The sequence below is a fragment of the Amblyomma mixtum genome, chromosome 2 (genome assembly GCF_055824585.1).
Source record: "Amblyomma mixtum isolate Tamu chromosome 2, ASM5582458v1, whole genome shotgun sequence".
NCBI classification, from domain to species: Eukaryota; Metazoa; Arthropoda; class Arachnida; order Ixodida; family Ixodidae; genus Amblyomma; species Amblyomma mixtum.
Genome location: NC_143013.1, coordinates 295,453,760 through 295,472,663, shown reverse-complemented (window position 1 = coordinate 295,472,663; position 18,904 = coordinate 295,453,760). Strand labels below are relative to the sequence as shown.

Below are 18,904 nucleotides of genomic sequence, written 5' to 3'. Positions count from 1 at the left end.
AATAGGAATGCGGAATTGGCCACTATAGGCACTAGCGCACTAATAATATTAAACTGAGTTGACTCTGAGACCTACCGCCATCCGCTGGGCCCTCTCTCCCCTAAAGGAGGTGCCGACCGCTAGATTCACACAACCCAGAGCCATCTCAGCAACACTGAACGGAAAACCAATTGACACAAGAAGCTGAGGAAAACTGACAGATTCTTAATGACACTAACAGTGTTGTTACAGTGTAGCAAGAAAAAGTGACTGTTGCAGAGATAACCACAAATGAAGTCCTTGATTTCTTCTCCCTTTCACACCACACAAAATACCGACATTGTAGCGATACTGACAGGTGCACACTATTCGTTAAAAGTGCGAACAACCCCGAGAGCTTGTGCCTAGACAGAACTCCTAAAGTTGCCACACATGAGGTTTCACACGTCGACTGGGCATTCTGCAAGGTGGGCAGTGCTTCACATTCTCCCATCTCAATATTCATCGTGCTGCTTGCCAATTTTGGCGGTCCTTCCTGTCAGAATAATTATGCATGTGGAAGCAACGAGCCAGTCACAGCCAAAGGAGAATTCACTTGACCAGGTGCAGCTACGAAAATTCTTAACAACCCCTGAGAATTCCTCCTCCCCTTGTACCCAGTGTAGAGCTGGGCTTAGTATTCCCCTCAAGTGTTCCCTTAAGAGCCAGCATGAGCAGCTCAACTGATGCCTACAATAGATGTTGCGTACACCGAACACAGTTCCTCACACAGGTGTCGTCGTAAACAAGAGGAAGGTAAAAGCTGTAGCACACACCTGGTGTTGAGCGCCATGGCCGGATGGTTTGGGTCCTGTGTGAGGTTGAGGTAGGCTGCCCTGCGCAGCTGCTCCTCAATCACCAGGGCCTGCTCCAGCAGCTTGAACCTCCTGGCCAGGAACTTGTTCTTGATCTCGAGAAAGTTTCCCTTGCCCACGTCCATCTTGAAGGGCTCGTTGATGATGCTGAAGGCCACGTCGTTCTGGATGTCCTGCCACCGGCCATAGCCATGTTTCACTATGCCGGCCAGCAGCCAGTAGTCGTGCCGCCGGTGCCAGATCTCGTACTCCCGGCCCGGCACGGCCGCCCGTTCCTCGTTCTGCCACAGCGTGTGCAGCTCCGTGAAACCACCGTCCGCTATGTTGAACATGAACTTGCGCTTGGCCAGCGGCACGATGGGAGTCGCTGTCGTGGCCGTCGCTGCCGCCGCACCTGCTGCTGTGCTGGGTGCTGCAGCCGTGGAGCTGCCCTCGCCGCCATCCTTCTTCTTCTCGTCCCCAGCGGGCTTCTTCTCTTCCTCAGTCGACTTGGAAGCCTGCTTTCCGTTCTCACCCTCTTCAGGCTTAGACGTGCTGGTGGTGGCCTTGGCCTCTTGGGTGGCCTCTTCCGAGGGCTCTTTCTTCACCACTGGAAAGGCATGAAAGAGCCATGTTGCACTCCAAGATCCCATCTGATCAGCAAGAGCATTAGGGACAAGTCAAAATGGTGGCACTACGCAGCATTTGGAGAGTCTACCACGAAGATAGTAAACAGGCAACTATGCTTCCAAGTGAGGGTGTCACAAAGAGGTGACAGTAAACTTCAGATTTCTGGTATTAATTTTCTTAATGAATAGCAAGCATTCACAAACCACAACAATGCATATAATATGCACCAGGATGCATCAAATAATTACAAGCACTCAAACCTCAATATAACAATTACAAAGGCAACTGAAAACTTTATACATTTAGGAACAAAACCTTGAAATAAACAGCAGCAAAAATTGCCCGACCGAGAACACTAACTGTCATTCTATGTGTGGAACCACATAAACCTTGATGGGTAGCACTAGGGTGACATCACGGTAAAACTACAACATGACACTGTTGGCCGCCACCAACTTACCGACATCCTTGTCTTCTTTCGCAGTGGTCGTTGCTGCTGCTTCTTCAGCCTTCTCCACCCTCTCAGCCTCGTTCTCAGCCTTCTTCTCTGCTGGCTTTGACTCTGAGGGCTCCGAGCCTTCAGGCTCAGGCTTAACCTCAGCTGTTGAGGACGGGGACTCCTTGTCTGCCTCCTTAGCCTTGTCTCCCGCTTCTGCTGGGGTAGCAGATGCTGCAGCCTATAAAATGGGGGAAAACAGAAAAGAGAGGAAGACATATTTGCACAATTCTCCACACCCTCGCTTCACTGTGGATGCTGCTGAACGCTCACCTCGGGGCTCTCTTTGTCCTTGGCAGCTGCATCCTTGTCCTTGCTTTCTTCAAGGGCTGGCTTCTTGTCTTTGTCCTCGGAAGCAGCAGCTGCCCCGTCAGCCGTCGCTTCGGCATTTTTCTTGTCCAGGCCCAGCTCCTCGGGAGAGATGCTGTAGCTGCCGTTGATGTGCTCAAACTCCTGCACCTGCACGTGGGAAGACAGCAATGGGCACCCAGGAGTGGTAAACTGGCTGCCAGGGGTGAAACACAATGAACCGACAGTCCCGATGTGATCAGCTAGTGGGCTGGGGCAGACCACAAAAGCTGCAACGGGTAAGCACACAGATGCCACCTCAAACAACTCTAGAGAAAGCGAAGGACAGAGCGGCCCTTACACGAGTTTATACGGTAATACACTTTTTAATGTCTCAGCCCACCACAAGCATGCCAGGAGTTTTCAAAATTGGAGCGCTTCTTGAATTCCTCAAACACCTAAATCTATGCAATTTTCGACTTCCAAACTTTCTTTACCTGCACCATTTCAAGAGTCATAATATAATTTTTGCAGCAGAGTGCTCTGCAATACAACTTAGTAAGTGAATCTGGGCATTTTTTGCAGGACTGCGCATCTTGTGCTCGTTTTTTCCATCCAGGTTAATCAGGAAGGAAGAACATTCAAGACACAGGGTTCCTCGGAACCTTTTGAAAGCCACTGAGGTTCACTGAGACTAAAAATATTGTGACGGACTAGAAGACGACGAAGCGGGCAGTGGCATGGGCAGGAGTGCTCGTGCTAGGCTCGCAGACATTAAATCATATCATCGCCATCGGTCATGCAGTCCTTTCTTCATCGCTTGCCGTCACATAACAATATTGAGAGCCCCCGATACGCACGGTATTCTAGCCAAAACACCGACATCACTTTCGGTGCCTGTGTCCCTCCACGACAGCGTTACCTTTTTGCGGATGAGGCTCATAACGCCAATCCGCGTCAGCACGTGCTGCCGGCTCAGCCCTTCCCGGGGGACGCCATCGGCAAACGTCTCCGCGTTGTCGACACCAGGTTCACACAGGTGCCGCATGAAGAGCGACACGTACGCCTTGAAGTTCTTCTCCGACTTTCCACGCAGGTCCCTCACCAGCCTGGGTGGCCACGCAGAGAAAGAAAAAAAAGTAAAATGTTAGAACACACTGTCACTGCAACCAGGCGCAAACTGTGCACTGGTGTCATGTAAAAAATTGCACACGCAGAGTCCGCATGCACCCCTTTCAGCCCAAGCAGCTGTCAACTCACCACTGAGAGTTGAAAGCATCCTGGGGAGGCATGCCATATCTCATTATAGCATTCAAGAATGCCTTCCTCTGCCGGGCATTGAACCCAAGGACCTGAAACAAGAGGAGTACAGCTCAGTACCAGAAAGGCACCGACAACATCCCCGAGCCCAACTTAGCCGAAAGCACGATAAGAGATTCCAACGACCACCAGGGTTCCTGCACACATCTTTTACACTGCAGGACGAATTGTCAATTTCAACAAGGTGGCATAACTACTGTCAAGCAATGAAGCACGCGACGCGATGCTATCCCACAATGCCAGGCATATTCCTGCATTGAATGTCAGCGCCATCAGTGCTTAACACAAGGACGTGAAATGCACATATTCACAGTGCTGTTAAGTAACACAGCTTTGCGGGCATCAGACGCCAATGGCTTTCGTCACATTATGAAGAATGCATGTACCAGACTGCCTTTAGAACCAAAGGGAACACACTCGCCCCAGGTTCCCAAACTGTCTGGACTGTCCCGCCATGCAAAAAAAAAAAAAAAAAGATGCACAAGCGGCCACAGCAACTATTTTATATTGTCCACATTGCAGCAGCATCACCCTTGGCTCTTGAGGGCAATGCTGAAGAGGTTTGTGTGCAATACTGGCAATGCGTGGACTGACTGCAGTCGGATGAGTAAGACGTCATCATCTGCCTTCTCCCAGAAAAAAAAAAGTGTGCCGTGAACACAACTTCATAAGGTGAATGGACACAAGGACCTAATTAACTGAACCTAGTGCCGTGCATTTGTATAATGTCAGTTAAATGAAGCACTGCAACGCCATGCATGGTTGTATATCTCTGATAAGGCACAGAACCAGTGAGTTTAGATCAGACAAAGGCAGCCATTACAGGCTGCAGTACTTGCAATATAAAACAAAGCTGAATCAATTTTTATGCAACTGCTGTGCCCCCCCCCCCCCCCCCCCCCAAAAAAGAAAAGGTGCCATCACTTCAAAATTCCTCAATAGGACATCTGCATAAGTGTCTACAACTACAGTGTCTTTCCTCGGGCCTCACTGAGCAAAGTCACAGCTTTTCTGTCCAATGAGAGGCGCTTGTTCAATCAGAAGCAGAAATAAGTAGACGATTTTAGCAAAAGGCTCGCAACCAAACTGGCCCATAATAGCCTACATAAAAGAATTACATGCAAAGTAAACTGCCCGTCTTATCTCTAAAACCATAGCAGAAACCCTTTATTAACCATTCTGCAATTACTTGGTACACTAAAGGCTAATAGGCGAGTACCCTTCAAGCAGCACATGAACAAAGCATGACACAGTTGCAGCAACTATCCTAAGCTGTACATTTCCTCCTTCCTGGCTATGGCAACTGAAAGAAGCACAAAAGCATTCAATGGTGGAAAAAGGCACCCACCTCAATGTTTCCACCGACCCGAGCAAGCAGTGGAGGCAGAGGGCGGTCCTTCTCACTGCCGCCCCGACTCTTGCGGTTGCGTGACTTCTCTCCTGCACCTCCTGTTGGCCCACAGAACAAGCGCAGGGGCACAGGGGGGGCAAAAATGATTAGCATGAGCAGCATAAGCTGATTCCAAAGCTTTGCAGCTGCGCTTAGAGAAGGCAGACAGACTGAGGAGACAGACAGAGCATGCAAGCATTAGCACAAGTGACATGGACTCGCATCTCAGTGGGCCAACTACCAACTCAAGTGTGAAGATAACAAATTGTGCTTTCAGAATTTTAAAGCTGCACAGAATAAAAAAAGCTTAAGCCTGTCTGTTATCTTAAAACACAAAATGTACAACCACACTAGTGCAGTAGCATTAAAGCTCCACAATGCAAGGACAGGTTGCAATAGATCCGGCATACAAAGTACCTTTCAGAGACAGATTATGGCGAGTTACATGGATAAAATGAAGAATGTACGAAGGTTTGCTTGACCTCCCACAGACTCGAAGTTAAAAGACCTCCCACAGACTCAATGTTAACAAGGTCTGGTTAACATGACAACTAGCGCCCATTGCTTGACGCAAACTACAGTGGAACCTCGATTATACGTCCCCCGGTCATGCGACGACCCGCATTTTACGACGAATTTGTGCGGTCCCGGCAAAACCACCATAGAGACAATGCATTAAAAACCTCGGTTATACGACGCAAATTTTAGAAGGACCCCACTTCGTACGACGGCTGGCTCGTACCCTCCGTCAAAAAAGGTCGTCAGCAAACGCAGGCCGGGATGTACCGTATTTTCACGATTCTAAGCACCCCCCCCTATTTTCGGAAAAAAATTTCTGAAAAAAAAAAAAAAACTTTCCATGCGAATCTAAGCACCCCCGTTTTTGCGTGGAAGAGAGCGTTGCGGAGGCCGCCAAGTGCACTTGCTCTCTTTTTCGTCGAGCCTGTGCAGTCGGAGTCCCAAGGAGGCGCGGCCTGCGTGTTGTTGTTGCGACTGAGAGAAGGATGAAAAGGAAAGCGCACGGGCCCGCCTACTGGCGTGAGCCAAGCCACCACTGCTGCCGAGGAGAGTTAAAAGATCAAAGGAAAGATAAAGAGAAAAGATAAGACGCGCGTGGCAGCAACAGATGCGTGGGCAGGAGCCGACGCTGATGAAAAAACAGATAAGCGGGCGAGGCTGCGCTCGCCCAAGCGAGGACAGCGGCGTCCACGGTGCTTTTTGTAATGGAAGTAATGGATGCTTGTGCCCCACGATAAAACTTCCGACGAAGAGGAAGTGAACAACGATGCAGAGGTTTGCGCTCCCATTCCTAGTTACGGGGACAGCGTCGACAGACAACATCCGGCGCTTTGCTTGCGCGCGACGATGTTGGCGACCTACTGCCGGACGTGGCAGCCCTTGAAAGAAAGTTGATGCGCCGAGGTTGGGCAAAGGTGCAAAAAAAAAAAAAATTACCGATTTTTTTTAAACGGTAATAAAGATTTTTTTGCAAATCTGTTTCAAACAAATGCTGGGTTTTGTCTTTTTTAATCTGATTGGCGTACTTGCCGCGGGCTTGAAGCCGGTCAACAGTTTTCGGCGAAAGGCCGAGCACCACTGGCCGCATTCTTTGATTTTCGATTATACGACACCCGGATTATACGACGGTTTCGCGCGGTCCCCTGAACGTCGTATAATCGAGGTTCCACTGTATAGCAGTGCTACCCAAGCTAACACCCTGCAGTAACCAGCAGGCTTGAGCAACTGTGTTGCCTTGTGTGATGAGAATGCAGCAAAGGAATGACACACACATACACAAAAAAAGCAAATAGTAGCATAGTTGAGCAGGTCTGTGCATGCAAGCATTATTGCCTGGCAGCAGCAGTGGTGAACTGCATTTAGCCTTGCAAGAAGAGCCTAGCAAGCCAACTGCTCTTTTAACACAGGAATAGTTTTTCCGACATCAAAAAAATAGCAGAAGTCCCCGAAAAGGCAGAAACTCGCAAATCAATGACTGACTGCACGCAGTGTGCAGGATTTCCAAAAATATTTCGGAGTACTAAATGAACTCCTCCTCAATTATCTTTTCTCATACCTCTTGTTGCCTTTACATTCTCTAACAACAGAATACTGCAAAAAGCCACATATAATAAGTTCTTTTTTTCCAGATTTACAATGAACAAGCCACTCAACCAGCCTAGAAGCAAGCGCATATAACACAAAACTGCGCATGCAATCAGAACAGAGGGAAGCAGCAGCAGAAGCATCCACTCACCGTCGTTCTTCTCCTCGAAGTCATCATCGTCTTCTTTGTCATCTATCGAAAGTAAGAATCAGGGTTCAAAAGAACAGGTTTTAGCACACCACTAGGAGAAGTTGGCAGGCGCAGGTGCCGAGACAACAGAACAGGCACAGAGGTTCAACGTCACCGTGTCTCGCTGAGAGAGAGTGCAGGCCCAGTCTCAAGGGCCAGGGTGAGGAGGAGGAGGATCAGAGGCTGCGTACCGAACGCAGCTCACAAAACTGCGCACTGCAGCCAGCCATCGCTGCGAGAAGCGACTCTCTTTTGTGTTCTACGACACGGATCCTCTGTGCCCACTGCTGTGCTCCCAGCTCCACTGCGGGTGCCACCAGCTGCTTGCGTGTGCGTGCTGCTGCTTTATGCATGCGCCCCTAGCAGCACTTGTGCTGAGGAGACTCAGGGGGAAAAGAAAAACAAAGAGAAAGGCGTCAAAAAAAAATGTTCCATTAAAACACACAACCCTCCACATATCAACAACATCTGCATGCGAAAGGTCTACCCCAGTTTTCTTTAAAAAAGTTAAATTGAATAGACACTATCCCAACTGGGGAGGTTGCTCATCTCGTCCCACAATGCTTATCTGGCTCTCCCAAAAAAAAGATCCTGCGCCAAGACATAACAGCTGCATGGGACGACAAACCCTGGCAGAAGAAAAAAAGGTGCAATACTGCAGTTATGGCTGGACTTCCAGCACAAATAAAGGTGTAGCTTAAATGGAGGTTCCGTTTGCTTACTTTCATTCTCAGCACAACAAGAACTACTAATTGCGCACAACAGCAGCCTAAGGCACCATAAAATTGCAAGCTCAGCTGGTTGGTTTGACACCACAGATCTCATTTACGGACACTGAAGATGATGCTGCATGCAGAGTAAAAAAAAAAAAAAAGAAAGCTAAGTGCTTGCAAGACAAACAGTACCGACTACGAGCTACTTGCAACTGCCTCAGAAAGCGCCGTCGCACAATCAACAACTGTCAGCTTGAGCATTTGTCTTCTTCCATGTCCCATGTATTAGTGCTCACAAAGGCACTCAAAGATTTAACGACCACGTCACGGGGGACGCTACGCACCGGAGGGCACGGAGAAGTCCGAGTTGTAGTCGGAGAGGTTGTCCTGCCAGGTGGCATCGTCCTGGGCACCCATGGCATCCGTGTAGTTGACCTGCTTGCGGACCCGCTTGCCCTTGCCCAACGAGCGTGCCATGTCCTCCTGTTGCTGCTCATAGTGGTGGCGCAGCAGCTTCTCCCAGTAAGCAGGGTCGGCCGACTCAGCCTCCTGCTTGAGCACCTCCGTCTCGGGCTCTTCCTGCTCCGCCTCCTTGGTGACGTAGGCAGCCACCTTGAATGAGCCCAGGTACTCGTTGGCCCACAGCTCCTTCTGCTCGATCCCTTCCTTCGTCCGGTCCAGCAGCTCCTCGACTGCCTTGTCGTCGTAGTGGATTGTGTCCTCTGCACGGTGGCGACACACAGAAGGTTGAAAGGTTCTCCCAAACCACAATGCTGTCAAGACAGGTTTTTGGCTGCAAATCCCCGAGACGAGACTACATAGCTATTCACTTCAAAATGACAATCGCACTGTCCTTTTCAGTCTTGCAGTCATGAGAGTGAATCAAATGGCGAGAAAAACCCAGCAATAAATGAGTATTTAACTGGTAAGCGAACATCAACACACCCAGAAAGAGCCACAGAATCGGCTTTCACTTGGAACAAAAATAGAGTTGTTAGCAGTGCACCCTGAAAATGATAACTCAAAGAGAGATCTCAACATGCGCTGGTGGCAACTGAAGCAGGCAAACCAGAAAAGAAGAAGGAGCAGGACAAAGTTCCCAGGCACCCACCTTTGCCCTCGTCATCCTTGAAGAGCTCCTCGGTGCCAAAGCGCAGAATGTCATCCAGTTCCTGCTTGGACATTGTGTTTGAGCGACTGCCCATGCCCGGTCGCACTACCAGGTGAGTCAACATCATCTTTTTCTTAGCCACTTGCGTGATGCGCTCCTCCACTGAGGCACGCGTCACGAACCGGTAGATCATCACTTTGTTGGCCTGGCCTATACGGTGAGCACGGCTGAACGCCTGCATTTGCCAAGGCACAGAAGCACTTTCAGTTCAGATCTCAAGCGCACGTTGCACGGCTCCATAACACCTTGGACAACATGCAAGCTGGGGAGTTTTAACACTACAGCCGTTACTAAGACATCCCGTACACAGGCTTCCAGACAATGTGAGCTGACAAGGCAACAGTCATGGTCACAATAGTCGCAAGCCGTTAATCCCCTTGAATCTCCCGAGTCTCCAGATACAGAAGGCATAGCATATATGCCTCGCAAAACATGCAGTGCAAAATGAGGGCACCATGGAGTGCTGACTGGCTCGAAAGAGTTTTTATTGCAAAAACTGGCACTAAATGATGAGCGTTCTTTGTCATAGGTCTAATTTTAATTTGTTCAACAGAAAGATAAGAGTGATATCTTTTCCCAAGAGTAGAATACAGTCCTTCTCACAGAACTACAATGACTGAAGGTTAAGAGATGAGTAAACGTGCAATTTATACCTGAATGTCATTGTGTGGGTTCCAATCAGAATCGTAAATGATGACAGTGTCTGCAGTGGCTAAGTTGATACCCAAGCCACCAGCTCTTGTAGACAGCAGAAAGCAGAACTGAGGAGCACCAGGGGCTGCGTCAAAATGAGAAGTGGCCATTAGCGAACATCACACTGAAGAACACTTAGCCATCAAACAGAAAGCTCTTGGGCATCGCTGCAAAACCTGGTAGAAGTGCAACAGCAATCCTGGTTCAGCTTGCCTTATTTGCAACGCACACACAACTTATCGTATTTACTCACATAATTTACGTGATTTTTTTTTCTCTTTACACCGAAGCTTCCAAAAGGCGGTCGCAAATTACACAAGATTTTGCGAACACTCTCCAAAAAACTCTACAAAGGTCATTACGCACAATATACACTGCATATTGCTGCCTATACAGTAGAATCTCGATAAACGGAAATCGGTTAAACGGAACTACCGCTTAAACGGAACAAACGCCTCGCGATTGGTTGGTTTTGTATTAAGCCAATGTAAAAAAAATCTCGTTAATTGGAACTCAAATTTTGCGACCACCGCGTTAACGGAACCGAAAAACTCGAAACCGCAACTAGTTGGACAAGCGCAGTGCCATCGCGGTACGCATCAATGCTCCCCTCCTCCTCCTCCCCGCGTCACCTCTCCGGTTTCCGTCTCCGAAGGTTTCCGGTTTGCTCGTACACTGCCCTCCGCATCGCTCGCTCGCGTTCACGGCGGTTGTGTTCAGTTAGGCCTAAGCCCTAGAGCTTTTGTTCGGTCCGATGGCAGCGCAAAAACGACCGCACAATGCACTTGCATTGGAAAGGAAGATGGAGATCATCAACAACTTCGAGAGTGGTCGCTTCACGATAACGGCGCTAGCGACGAAGTACGCCGTCCCCAAAAGCAGCCTAACAAGAATTCTTCAGGACAAGGACAAGCTGCGGGAGGCGTTCGAGACGTCACGCTTTGGTCCTCAAAGAAAACGACTGCGAGCGGCTGACCACGAAGTCTTGGAGAAATGCCTGGTGCTTTGGCTGCGCAGAGCCCGCAGTGAAAACATCCCAATCAGCGGGCCACTAATTCGTGCAAAAGTGGAAGAATTTGTTCTTCACCTCGGCATCGAGGGTTTCTCGTGCAGCGAGGGGTGGCTGACCCGGTTTAAAGAGCGCAATGGACTGGTGTTTCATGCTGTTTCAGGGGAAGCTGCCGCTGCTGACGCGACGGCATGCGGAGACTGGCGAGAAAGACGGCTGCCCGAGATTCTGGAGGAATACGATCCAGAGAACATCTACAATGTAGATGAGACTGCACTCTTTTACAAGTTGCTCCCCTCAAAATCGCTATCATTTAGAGGAGAGAAATGCACCGGAGGGAAACTGAGCAAGGACAGGCTGACCGTCCTTATCGGTGCCAACATGACGGGCAGCGATAAGTTGAAGCCGCTAGTGATCGGCAAATCGAAGCATCCTCGTTGCTTCAAAAACGTCGCAACCTTGCCCGTTTCATACCAGGCCAATGGCAAGGCGTGGATGACGCAAGCCATTTTTAGTGAGTGGATTTATCGCGAGGATGCGCGCTTCTCTCGCAACAAGCGGAAAGTTTTGTTCCTGGTGGATAACTGCCCTGGACACGGAACTGTGCCAGGTTTGAAGTCCATACAGCTGGAATTCCTGCCAGCGAACACCACAGCACTGCTGCAGCCTATGGATCAGGGTGTGATTCAAGCGCTCAAGTCGCGCTTCCGCAAAAATCTTCTTAGGAGGATGCTCTTATGCATGGACCAGGGGAAAGAGTACAAGGTAGATGTACTGCGTGCCGTTTACCTCCTGGATGATGCTTGGCGGCAGGTTAGTGCAACCACCATTGCCAGCTGCTTCAGGCATGCGGGGTTTGCCGCAACCACAGAAAAACCCAGCACACAGAGTGAGCCTGATGATGTTCACGACGCAGCCGAGGAAGATTTGCTACTAGAGAATTGTGCTGCGATGGGCATTCAACTTGATGAATATGTCCAGATCGACAGCGATGTGGCAACGTGCCCAGAAAATACCGTGCACAGCATTATAGCTGATGTCTGCCCCCCTGATGAAAGTGGAGACGAGGAGGAAGAGCTTGAAAACGAGACCGCTGACTCTGATCCTGTGGTGACACCTGCGCAGGCGGAATCGGCAGTCCAAATGCTGAAGAGTTTCTTCCAACGAGAAGAAGGTTCGGAAGTGTTTCTGCACAGCCTGTCAAGTATGGGTGATGCCATTAACAAAAAACGGCTGCGAGAGCTCAAACAAGCAAATATAAAATCCTCTTTCACTAGCCAATAAGTGGTAATTCCCACTCTTTTGACATTTTTTTTTTTTAATTTCAGTACTAGTACAGTGGAACCTCGATTATACGTCCCCCGGTCATGCGACGACCCGCATTTTACGACGAATTTGTGCGGTCCCGGCAAAACCCCCATAGAGACAATGCATTAAAAACCTCGGTTATACGACGCAAATTTTAGAAGGACCCCGCTTCGTACGACGGCTGGCTCGTACCGTCCGTCAAAAAAGGTCTTCAGCAAACGCAGGCCGGGATGTACCGTATTTTCGCGATTCTAAGCACCCCACCCCCCTATTTTCGGAAAAAAATTTCTGAAAAAATAAAAAACTTTGCATGCGAATCTAAGCACCCCCGTTTTTGCGCGGAAGAGAGCGTTGCCGAGGCCGCCAAGTGCACTTGCTCTCTTTTTCGTCGAGCCTGTGCAGTCGGAGTCCCAAGGAGGCGCGGCCTGCGTGTTGTTGCGACTGAGAGAAGGATGAAAAGGAAAGCGCACGGGCCCGCCTACTGGTGTGAGCCAAGCCACCACCGCTGCCGAGGAGAGTTAGAAGATCAGAGGAAAGATAAAGAGAAAAGATAAGACGCGTGTCCCAGCAACAGATGCGTCTGCAGGAGCCGACGCTGATGAAAAAACAGATAAGCGGGCGAGGCCGCGCTCGCCCAAGCGAGGACAGCGGCGTCCACGGCGCTTTTTGTAATGGAAGTAATGGATGCTTGTGCTTCACGATAAAACTTCCGAAGTGGACAAGACAACGATGCAGAGGTTTGCGCTCCCATTCCTAGTTACGGGGACGTGTTGCAGAGCGTCGACAACATCCGGCGCTTTGCTTGCGCGCGCGACGATGTTGGCGACCTACTGCCGGACGTGGCAGCCCTTGAAAGAAAGTTGATGCGCCGAGGTTGGGCAAAGGTGCAAAAAAAAAAAAAAATTACCGATTTTTTTTAAACGGTAATAAAGATTTTTTTGCAAATCTGTTTCAAACAAATGCTGGGTTTTGTCTTTTTTAATCTGATTGGCGTACTTGCCGCGGGCTTGAAGCCGGTCAACAGTTTTCGGCGCAAGGCCGAGCGCCACTGGCCGCATTCTTTGATTTTCGATTATACGACACCCGGATTATACGACGGTTTCGCACGGTCCCCTGAACGTCGTATAATCGAGGTTCCACTGTACTACTGGAAAAAAAATTCACTGCTTATTTTTCTCTAATAAAGTTTGTTCTCATAGTGTACCGTTCTCCTTATTACCTAGATTTCGCAAATTGAGATCCGCTGAGACTGCCAACTGCGCGCGCGCGCGCCAGCCGCGTAGGGATCACGCGGAAGCGGATTGCGCAATGCTGAACCTATTCTCTCTCTAAACGAAACTCCTGATAAACGGAACATATTTTCCCGGTCCCTTGAGGTTCCGTTTAACGAGAGTCCACTGTACATCAAACCCCCAACTCTCACTCCTCACGGGATCCAAAAAAATAACTTGGCTCCGAATATAAGACGCGTACACCCTCCTGCCCCACCGCATGCCACAAAGTTCCCCGTAGAATGGCATGGCAGCACGTGAGCAAGTCAAAGCAATGACTGCGCAATGACACAGTAGCAAAGCCAGCAGTCAGTGGCAAGTGGAGATAAAAGGCGATAGAACAGCACCCTTGCATGCGGCCAGAACAGTAATGTAGTTTTAGATTCCGGCACGTTCCAGAGGTTACCGGAAGTTTGCTCTCCCAACTGTTTGCCCATGAAAGAGACCGCCCACACAAGCGAGCCGGTCAAATGGCGTGAGCAACTCATCCCCTCGATACTCGCAGCTTTCGCAGCCGCACAAGGCAACATGGCCGCACCGATCTTCCCAATACTGCCTTGCACGCAGTAGCGTGCATGCTGGTGGTCTGGCCCAGCAGGGAGCGTAAAATGTGCGTTTTGTTCTTTTCTTTTTATTAAGAACCTGGGTAATAAATTAGGGGTGCACAAATTATGCTAGGGTGCAAATTACGCAAGTAAACACGGTACCTAAACTTCACTCTGAACTGCTTAGTTTTCATTGTGCACAATAGCATGGCCCATACTATCAACAAACAGAACACTACAAGGCTGCCAGTCTCTTTTACTGATAAAGCATGTGGTACAAGAATTTGTAGCCATGCCTGTAACACAAGGCCTCAGCAGCCCATCCTACCGTTCAGAGTCTGTTGTACCCTGCTTTGCCTCACCGTTAAAGCGATCAATAGCCTCCTGACGCTGGCTGCCAGTGATGCCGCCGTCAATACGTTCGTATTTGTAGCCCTCGGCTTCTAGGAAGTCCTCCATGATGTCCAGCATCTTGGTCATCTGCAAAACAATGCAAAAGAAAGTGTTGCACCATCACAGAAGCACAATCGTCTTACAACGTCATGCTGCAATAGAGAGAGTTTCAAATTGGGCTAGTTGGTGGTTGTTATTCTCGTGCATTGTTACGCCTGAGAAAAGCAGGCTATCCGACACCTTTGCTCGTTTCCGTGGCAGAGAAAGTGCTAAGAAGGACAGTCCGAACAAAGGACCAAGGCAATGCCAAAGAAAAGAAGAGGCCTGTGGTTATCCCATACGTCCATGCACTTTCCCACAACCTGAAAAAGGTTGCACAAAGACACGACGTAAAAGTTGTTTTTTCAGCACCCAAAAAATTGAAAGCAATGTGCGCGAAAGTAAACGACGAAGACAATGCCGAGAAAGAGGTGTCATGTGGCGTCAAACATGAGACAAAGTTCGTGGAATGCCGCGAAGGTGTTGTGTATAAGATACCGCTATCATGCGGGCAAACGTACGTTGGCCAGACCAGTAGGTGCCTCAATGAGAGGCTCAGAGAACATAGGCGCAACTGCAGTCTTGTCAACTCACCGGGAAATCTGGCAGCGCATTGCGCCAGATGCAAAAATTGCACACCTCACTTTAAGCAGACAGCAATACTGCTCGGTTCAAGAGAGAAGCTAATCAGGGAACTTTGGGAAGCATACTGCATACAATCAGGAAAAGAAGGGCCATGTGTAAGCGTGCCTTCTATCGAGCTCTCAAATCAGGAAAAAGAATTTTTGGAAAAATAAAAACAAACAGCTAAGTCAGAAAGATAATGTATGTTTTTTACTGCTGGACAGGACGTTAAAAGATATCTTGCCATGACGATGTGATCACGGATTTGTTTTTGTTTTTGTTTTTGTCTTGACAATGCCTATATATACATGCACTCAGAAATAAACTTGCAGTTGATAGTTTGCGCACATCTGTTCTGTGTCGTCCCTGATTGTGTCCAAGTTCCTTCGTAAGCGCAACAATGCACGAGAATAGCAATAGAGAGGCTGCACTAAAAAACACAAAGTACACATTTTGACTTCCAGTTGCTTTAAAACCACTTCTGGCCCATACAATAAAATCTCCACAAAAACCGCAAAAAATATTCCAATCAGACAACTGAGCACAGCAAAAAAAAAAGAGGGGGGGGGGGGGGGGCTCAAGAAAAAGATTTTTTATTGCAGGAATGCACACCTTTGCTGGATGAACTCTGTGATTACCATGTGTGGCCACGTAAAAGTTGACCCCCCAACTCGCAGCCCTTACTGGCCAAAAGTTGACCCCAAATATAAGTTGATGAATGCCGAAGTGAACCGCCCATTTGGGGTGCAAAGTGAAGCTACTTTATATTTGGTAGAACATTGATACTTAACAAGTTGCCAATGTACATTAGGCAAGATAAGCCCACGAATTGCACCAGCTGCTCACATGAGTGAGCACACTTGTATAAATCAGTAAACAGGCAAGTGTTTGACAAAAGTTGGTGCGTCATCAGGCATGAACCGAAATGTCAAATGAACGTAATCAATGATCGAGCCTCAACGCAATGACCAGCACTGTGAAAAAAAAAAAAAAAGGAATGGGTGAGCAGGTTAGGAACACTAGTCATCCCATGAATACTTTTGAAGTAACTGCTTCACGCTCCATAAAAAATGTAGTTCTGGCTCGTATAAACCGTGCTAAACTTATTACCAAAATACCAATACAATGCCAGTACACCCACATTTCTCTACATGCAACCAAACTGCGCCCATCTGATAACAAAACTTATCTACATAGCCTGTCACGTGACCTAAGCTGCTATTCACAAGCTCAACAAAACAAACACTTGCATGGCCCCCTTAGGCTCCACAAGCACACACCTGTGAGAAAATAAGGACCCGGTGGCCAGTGTTCTTGAGGTGCCGCAACATCTTGTGCAGCAGGATCAGCTTGCCACATGCCTTAGTGAGAGCAGTACCTTCGTAGGCTCCGTTGGGCATACGCGGCGCTTCCTGCAATACGCAGCAGACGCATTAGGTCAAGACTAGTACAGCAGAGGACTGCTTCTACAGCAGGCTGCCAGTAGCATGCAACACTTTCACTTCCAAAGCACATGCTGTCTTTTTGGAACAACGACAACTTAAAGGGACACTGAGGAGAAATTGAAGTTGACTTGCATCGACAGAATACCAGCTCCTGATTACAAAAACGCCATTCATACTGACAACAAAGCTCCTGTAACATAGAAAAGAGCAAGAACCAAAATACAGGTATCGCCGCCACAGGCCAAACTCGCAAGTACAAGCTTCATGGCGTCATAGGACAAAACAGTGTTGCTAGAACCAATAGTTCTAGCAACACTAGGACACGAGAAGCTACGAATCACTGAGGCGCAGCAAATGCATGCGCAAATCTCCTTGACGTCGCCAGATGGCGCCACGTACCCGATAGCTACGCGCGCTCCTGCAGCGCCGGGACCAATCAGCGCTTGCTCTCAGCGGTATGGGGGCTCCCGGTATTCCGCTAACGGTAACAAGGTACACGGTATGCTAAAGGCGTCTATTTGCGAGAACTTCGCTGACGACTTCGAGAACGGGATCCATTGTAACGCTGGCAAAACGCCGGTGCAAATGTAAACGAAGCGACGGCCGCAATAGCCGATAGATGCCTTCAACGTGCGGCCGGCGGTAGCTTTCTTTTCGGCTGCTGCTGGGCCGCACTGCTGGCCGCCAGAAATCACGGAGTCTGTGTTACGTCATGTGAATGTCAAGTTTCACGTCACTTAGTTCTGTGTCGTCATAGCAGAATCCCAAGTTTGAATCAGAGTGGCGGGAAAAACTATTTCAACTTCGAATCCAAATTTCTTAGAAATAAATGCATCTTTCGCTGCCGGCCAAGTGGCAACAAAGCCATGAAATGCCGAACTATCGGATTTTGCTATAAAAAAAATATTAATAGAGCTCTCCTCAGTGTCCCTTTAACAGGCCCGATTTCTATCAACACAGAGTAGACTCAAGTTTCCTCTGATGCAATATAATAAACAAGGAGGAAAGATAGAAATAAGCTGTCAGCACAAATAAGGCAAGGTGTTGAACACTCTTTGGACAGTGATGATAGTTTACACCGTATGTAAGAACAAGTCCCAGTTTTAAGCCTAAGTTCAGATGTAACAGTGGTAGTGTCATATGTTACTCAACATTACCAGCACAGCATAGGAAAACAGCGCCACTGTGAACATGCAACATTACTACACAGAGAAGCTAAGAACGGAGAGTACTATTTATCTTTCACTCCCTACCAATTCAACACAATTCCAGATTAGTTGAAACAACATTTACCAAAGACACTTCTTTAACAGGCTTTTTTGCCCTCCTGCCAGGCTAAAAGTTACACAACCGCAGTCACGCACATAAGCCCCGAAGCAAAACTGGAAAAGTAAGCGAGCGGAACTGCAAGAAAGAAAGGCCCATGCCTGTGAGGCAGCAGGGAATAGGTATGGGTGGTTGCAGCACTTCTTCAGGTCCATCATGATGTTGAGCAAGGACACAGAGTGGCTGCCTCCCTTGGCATTCAGTGCCTCGTAGTTGCGGGTCAGGATGTACTTGTAATACTTCCTGCAAGTGCAGACACACACCAGAGACCCCAGTTTGAAAGCAGCACCAATGGACCACTCAAGAGCGAACAGCTATGCATGCAAGGTCTCCCTCTGACAAGGCGGCACCCTCAAAAACGTCAACAGCTTACAACACACAGGTAAAAGAGATTGCCAAAGATCCGTCATAGCATCGTGATCATTGCGGGTAGCGCAGCAAGCCGCCAAGCAATGCTCAAAGCAGTAACATACTTGCAAGAGAGCTTTAAGGGCACATTTGAGCAATGAAAATCAAGAACGACATTCAGGAGATGCAGACGCTTAGCATGTCTGCAAATTATGTTTACATATCTATACAGTTGAGACAACATACTCGAGCTTTGACCACACATCTAATTTAGCCACAAGGCCTTCGTTAAAAGTGCTCGAAATACATTTTTGAACACAACCACTCGAATGAGACAGGCTCAAACAAGTGCTTTTTGTGCCGACTTTGCTAACCACTAAGACTTCATACATAAAAGCTACCGTTTACAACTCTGTGGGCACACATAATGGGGCCAGCTTTTCAAAAAGCCCTAAGTCACGACCACAAGGCGGCGTTCAGACTAACTACACCTGAAGATTTACTGAAAGCATTACTCAATAAGCTATGAAAGTGCCTGCGCGGCAGGAGTATGGTGCCCCCCATGGTTCCCGCAAGTGACAAGTGAAAAGAGGAAGGGTCACTCACTTTTGGAGGGGGGTCAGGTCGACACGGATGATGAACTCGCTCTTAGAGGGCATTCCCTAAGAGACAAATGAAGAAAAAAAAAATGCTGTGTCACCGCATACAATGCAAAGGAAGACAGGCAAAAATAGATCAGCAGTGTCCACTCCCTCTCTTCCACCCAATGTGGCAAAAAAAAAAAAAAACT

At 48.5% G+C, this 18,904-nt stretch overlaps 1 protein-coding gene across 9 annotated transcripts in view; it reads right to left on the bottom strand.

Annotated features, from left to right (window-relative positions):
- The window catches only part of Mi-2 (chromodomain-helicase-DNA-binding protein Mi-2 homolog), a 59,128-nt gene that overhangs the window by 16,069 nt on the left and 24,155 nt on the right, over positions 1–18,904 (bottom strand). For 7 of the 9 annotated variants that reach the window (XM_089574525.1, XM_089574517.1, XM_089574518.1 and 4 more), the window contains exons 15-28: positions 18,721–18,776; positions 17,868–18,009; positions 16,276–16,407; positions 14,302–14,419; positions 9,767–9,891; positions 9,054–9,288; positions 8,287–8,664; positions 7,191–7,232; positions 4,895–4,995; positions 3,487–3,578; positions 3,149–3,335; positions 2,212–2,397; positions 1,903–2,119; positions 795–1,422 (exon numbers count right to left, since the gene is read on the bottom strand). In XM_089574525.1, coding sequence (XP_089430651.1) covers positions 795–1,422; positions 1,903–2,119; positions 2,212–2,397; positions 3,149–3,335; positions 3,487–3,578; positions 4,895–4,995; positions 7,191–7,232; positions 8,287–8,664; positions 9,054–9,288; positions 9,767–9,891; positions 14,302–14,419; positions 16,276–16,407; positions 17,868–18,009; positions 18,721–18,776 — 2,639 coding nt within the window. The remainder of the gene's footprint in view (positions 1–794; positions 1,423–1,902; positions 2,120–2,211; positions 2,398–3,148; positions 3,336–3,486; positions 3,579–4,894; positions 4,996–7,190; positions 7,233–8,286; positions 8,665–9,053; positions 9,289–9,766; positions 9,892–14,301; positions 14,420–16,275; positions 16,408–17,867; positions 18,010–18,720; positions 18,777–18,904) is intronic. The other 2 variants (XM_089574519.1, XM_089574520.1) reach the window with 2 other exon arrangements.